The 4,850-nt window shown below is 32.8% G+C and overlaps 1 protein-coding gene across 2 annotated transcripts; it reads right to left on the bottom strand.

Annotated features, from left to right (window-relative positions):
• Positions 1-2,611: 2,611 nt before the first annotated feature.
• Positions 2,612-4,013, bottom strand: LOC112799627 (uncharacterized). Of its 2 annotated transcripts, XM_072236519.1 has the most exons (4): positions 3,698-4,013; positions 3,456-3,603; positions 3,123-3,361; positions 2,612-3,041 (listed from the first exon to the last, which is right to left on the bottom strand). In XM_072236519.1, the coding sequence occupies exons 2-4, from the start codon at positions 3,574-3,576 to the stop codon at positions 2,859-2,861; spliced, it is 543 nt and encodes a 180-aa protein (XP_072092620.1). In that variant the 5' UTR covers positions 3,577-3,603; positions 3,698-4,013; the 3' UTR covers positions 2,612-2,858. The 2 variants fall into 2 exon arrangements, with proteins under 2 accessions (XP_072092620.1, XP_025697488.1); XM_025841703.3 differs by having other exon boundaries at positions 3,456-3,995.
• Positions 4,014-4,850: the final 837 nt, after the last annotated feature.

The raw sequence follows: 4,850 nt of genomic DNA on the forward strand, positions 1-4,850 counted from the left end.
ACACACCCTCATTCACACCACCACCTCCGCCATTTCTTATATGCAATGTGTTGCGAATTGGATTGATGATCTTGATCATATCTCTAAGGAAAGAGGATATACTCTCCAATTCTTGGAAGATACGCGTTGCGAATTGGCTGCGTCTATACTTCTAATCGCAAAATTTGGTTAGTATTGCAAGATGAAGTTGGTGTGCCATTCCTACAACCCTAGTTTCAAAAATTCTAGTCCCTTAGCGTTCCGGGGCGAGAGTGGAGGACACCTTACGCACAAGCCAATTCTACAAAATCAGAATTGAATAATTTTTTTGAATAAATTAGTGTTTAACAAAAACAATTATGATGCTGATTTTTTAATAAGACTATTTTTTAGAAAAATAAATAATTAATTTATCACTTGTTTAAAAATGATTAAAGATTAATTTATCTTTTATTTTATGAGAGATGAAAGGTCAAGAACTAATTATTATTTTAGAATGATTATTATAATATTATACAATGTCAAGAATTTACAGAAAACAAAAAAGGATTAGAGACTAATATATGTTGTAAAGAGAAATCTATTTATGTGGTTATAGTTCAAACTTAGAACATTTGTAGCGGTACAGCAATTATACATTGTATATTTCACAAAAAACAAATAACTTAGTACAGTCATAATTAACCTAAGTATTATGGGATTTTTTATTTTTATAAATTAAATAAATATAATAATTACTAAAATAAATAATTTTAAAAATATTTATCGAGATAAATATTTTTCTCTTATCTTATTTACACCGTAAATAAGATAATTTTGCATGTATTTTATTTACAGTGTAAATGAGATAAGACAGATGTATGTTATATGTGTTTATCTCGTTTACTGTGTAAATAAGATATATATAATTTTTTTAAAAAAATTTAAAAATAGTAAAAAAATATTAATAATATCAATAATTCAAATTTTTACCATGCAATTAGTACATTAAAAAATTGGTAGAAGAGATTAAAATAGATATGTTTGATAAATTTTAATCCATTTTAAATGATAGAAATTAATACGTTTATTTGAAAACTATTTTTAACTACCCATTCTTATTTATACGTGGTTTATTTAATGGGTAGTAACTACCTATTTCTAGTTACCCATTACCATTTACACGTGATTTATTTAATTGGCAGTAATTCACCTACTTTTTTTTATTTGTTGTATGAGAATACATGAGTCATTAAATAAATCACGTGTATTTAAATTATATTTTAAATTTTTAAACCATGGATAGCTAGAAAAGAGGTAACCGTGTTAATAGTGGGTAATTAGTACTCATTAAATAAATCACATATAAATAATAATGGATAACTAGTAATAGATAATTACTGCCCATTAAATACATCAGGTGTAAATAGTAATGGACAGTTACAAATGGTTTTAAGTAAACGTGTTAATTCATATCATTTAAAAAAAAATATATCATCATGTTTACTAAAATATTTTTATCATTAATTAATAAATGAAAAAAATATTGTTTTATTAGAGGTGTAAATTTAAATATTAATTATCAAATTTAAATAGAACTTATGCTTTTTTATAAATATATATAATGAAGGATGATTCACAAAAGTACTGTACTAAAAAGGACAACGTGACTATAATAGTAGTTGAACTCAACAAGCATGACTTTGTAAAATATTTACAACCATAAAAGATACTAATTTAACAAATTGATATACATTAATAAAAAGAGTAACCGATATTTAAAAAATATTTGAGGGCAATGGCATCCCATTACCTCAAAGTTGATTTAAAAAAAAAAAAACAAATTTTCATCTCATCATCATGCATCCATTCATATTGAATTAATTGTTTAATATCAATAAATTTTACAACATAAATCTCACTACAAATAATAATAATAATAATAATAATAATAATAATAATAAATAAATAAATAAATAAATAAATAAATAAAGGTCTATCCAATTTTTAATCCACTCGTCTTAATAAAAATATTTCTAATCCATTATCTAATAACAAATTACTTTTTCTTTTAGCCAAAGATTGAAAGACTCGAATCCACAATCTCTTAAATGAGTATGAAAAAATTATATTATTTAAGCTATAACTCATTAACCAATAACAAATTACTTTACATGCAAAAAAAATATTCATGTTTCATTCAGAATAAAATATATAAATAAATAAAGTTTACTCATATTCTTGTATTCTAATATTGGACTGAAATACTAGTTTTTGGTGGCCAACATCAAATTGTAAAAGGCCTACAATTAACCCAACATAAAGCCCCCATGCCATACAGGACTAATCCAAGATGCGTGTAGTAACTCCCACACCTTTATCTTATTCACTCTGTAACGATACTCATCAAACAAGGTTCAATGTCGCACTTGTTAGACTGACCTGACAAGCCCTGCAACGCCTCTGACATCATTGCTTCGACTCAACTAACTACTGAATACGTGTCTAGTTTTCATTGCCTAAAATAAAATGTCTGTAAATCTGTATCAATTTAGCTCTATACCATATAATTGACCTTTAAAATTTTACATATCCCATGCTAAGATACTAGTAATTGCCCTGTAGCCAATAATTTATCTGCATCGATCTCATTCCATCCATCAACTTTATTGATTTGAAAAGCTAGCCAAAGGCCTCTTGACATCTGATCTACTATTAAAATCGCAAATCAACACACTGGTTTTGGGAAATAATAAAGAACACATAGCAACGCATGCACCGATGCAACTTTAATTTAAACCACTATAAAAAATAAGCACTGAATGAAAACGGTAGTTTATTGATAACCATAGTCTGTAAAACCACTATAAATTGTCATTAGCAACATAATCCTGCTCCTGTCACTGTCGTGCATCAGGACGGTCAGAATACAGTGCTTCCAATTCATCCAACAATTTGCGGCATTCTGGAGAACTCATTGGAGTAAGAGGCCGATAGCGCCTAATATAAATCTCCGGCTCAGTCTCCGACTGTAGGCCGTAATACTCCTCCTCCTCTTCTAGTTCTATATGAGGGTTTTCAGACTGCAATGGTGGTAGTATATATAGTTAGCGATAAACACGATATGGTAGAGGGGAAAAAATTATGAGGCTTCAAAATCAAACCTCGTCACTAAGCAGTTCAGCTTCACTCAAAGGGGAAAAATTTGACAGACACTTAGAATGATCGTGAAGCATTCCTAGTTCCTCAAAGACATCAAAGTCAAGAGGAGGCGGCTCAACCACGGAGTTTGAAATGTCAGAAAGGGCCTTCCTTCTAGCGGTGACAGATTTCTCAGAATGTCCATTGATAGAGACATCAAGGGCTTTCTTTCCACATTTCTTCGCCTTCCCGGAAACTGCACCTGCATGCCACCATCAAGGATTAGCCTACAAACGTTAAACACCAATAGAGATTGTGATACAACATTCTGGAAACCAGTGGAACAATAACAGTACCCTTCAGGTTCCGTTCTTGAATCAACAGAGACATGAAGAGCTTTCTTTCCACCAGCCTGATTAATGGGCTTTCCTGCATTGGATAGATCACCAAGTGGTTTTCTTCCACCACCAGCCCCATATTTCTTGCCCTTTCCGGAAACTGCACCTACATGCCACCATCAAGGACCAGCCTACAAACGTTAAACACCAATAGAGATTGTGATGCAACATTCTTGGAACCAGTGAAACAATAACTATACCCTTCAGGTTCCGTTCTTGAACCAGCAATCTTGAATCAACAGAGACATCAAGAGCTTTCTTTCCAACAGCCTGATTAATGGGCTTTCCTGCCATCTATGTTTCTATAATTCCTCAAGCGTCAGAGGATTTGTACTTTGAATTTTTCTGAGGTAGGGAGAAGATCAGACTTGATAGCCACGGGAGAGGATCAGCGACGACGATGGGAGACCTTCAGCGACGGTGGTTCACGGGAACGACTTCGGCAACGGCGAAGCTTGCACGGGAGCCTTTGAGATTTCACTTCAGCAACAGAGGATTTGAACTTTGAATTTGCACGGAAAATAGAAATTTGGGGCTAGCGTTAGTATTACATCACTTAAAGGATTATAATCTCATCTAAATATAAACTAAATAAATATTTAAATATCAAAGACAAATATTAAAATTTATTACAATTTCTTTAGGCAACTAAAAATTTTTTTTTACCAACTCTTGCCAATTTTTGTTAAATTGGATTTCAAAATCCATAAAAGAAAAATGCTTTATTTACTCAAATTTACTATAATTTAGAATGATATTTTACCATTTTTTAATAGAAAATTTTTAATTGGATCGGTGTCTTTTTTTTATGGTGGTATCTTTTTTTTTAAAAGTGTCTTTGTGGTTGTATCTCCTAAATGTGTCTCTTTATGCATGTGTCTTTTAATAAAAGTGTATTTGATCGAATTAAGAAAGTAGAAACAAGATAGAAAAAACGCGCTGCAGTAGACGGCGGCGATGCAGATCGCGAGGGGAGGGTGCCGCAGTGGTCCTTTAGAGAAAAAAATTGCGCTTGCAAAGTACGCGTTACGGCGACAAGGATTGGTTGCAGAGGGCACCGGCACTATCTAGAGGATTATCGGGGTGGAGGCCGCGGCGGCAGTATAGACGCGAACTACTGCACGCATTTCGAGTAGTGCAACTAACTGCGCGACGCAGCAGCGGCAGCTCCACAGGAAGGGGGTTCTGTGTGGTGGTGAAGACAACAGTGGCGAAGAATGAACGACACGATGACAAGACGACAGTATATCAAACGCTCTGCCAGGCATTCCGATGAGAGCTCAAGTTCAAGGACACTATTGATGACCGGAGAAAGTAATAGAGGATTGGAGGTAGCCTGACTCTTGTTGCTTC

The sequence above is a fragment of the Arachis hypogaea genome, chromosome 5, assembly GCF_003086295.3.
Source record: "Arachis hypogaea cultivar Tifrunner chromosome 5, arahy.Tifrunner.gnm2.J5K5, whole genome shotgun sequence".
Lineage (NCBI taxonomy): Eukaryota > Viridiplantae > Streptophyta > Magnoliopsida > Fabales > Fabaceae > Arachis > Arachis hypogaea.

Coding starts and splice junctions, on each gene's coding strand:
- LOC112799627 (XM_072236519.1), bottom strand. CDS start 3,576: ATGGGGCTGGTGGTGGAAGAAAACCACTTGGTGATCTATCCAATGCAG. Junction 3,362..3,455: donor TCAAGAACGGAACCTGAAGG/GTACTGTTATTG, acceptor GGTGGCATGCAG/GTGCAGTTTCCGGGAAGGCG. Junction 3,042..3,122: donor CTGAACTGCTTAGTGACGAG/GTTTGATTTTGA, acceptor CCACCATTGCAG/TCTGAAAACCCTCATATAGA.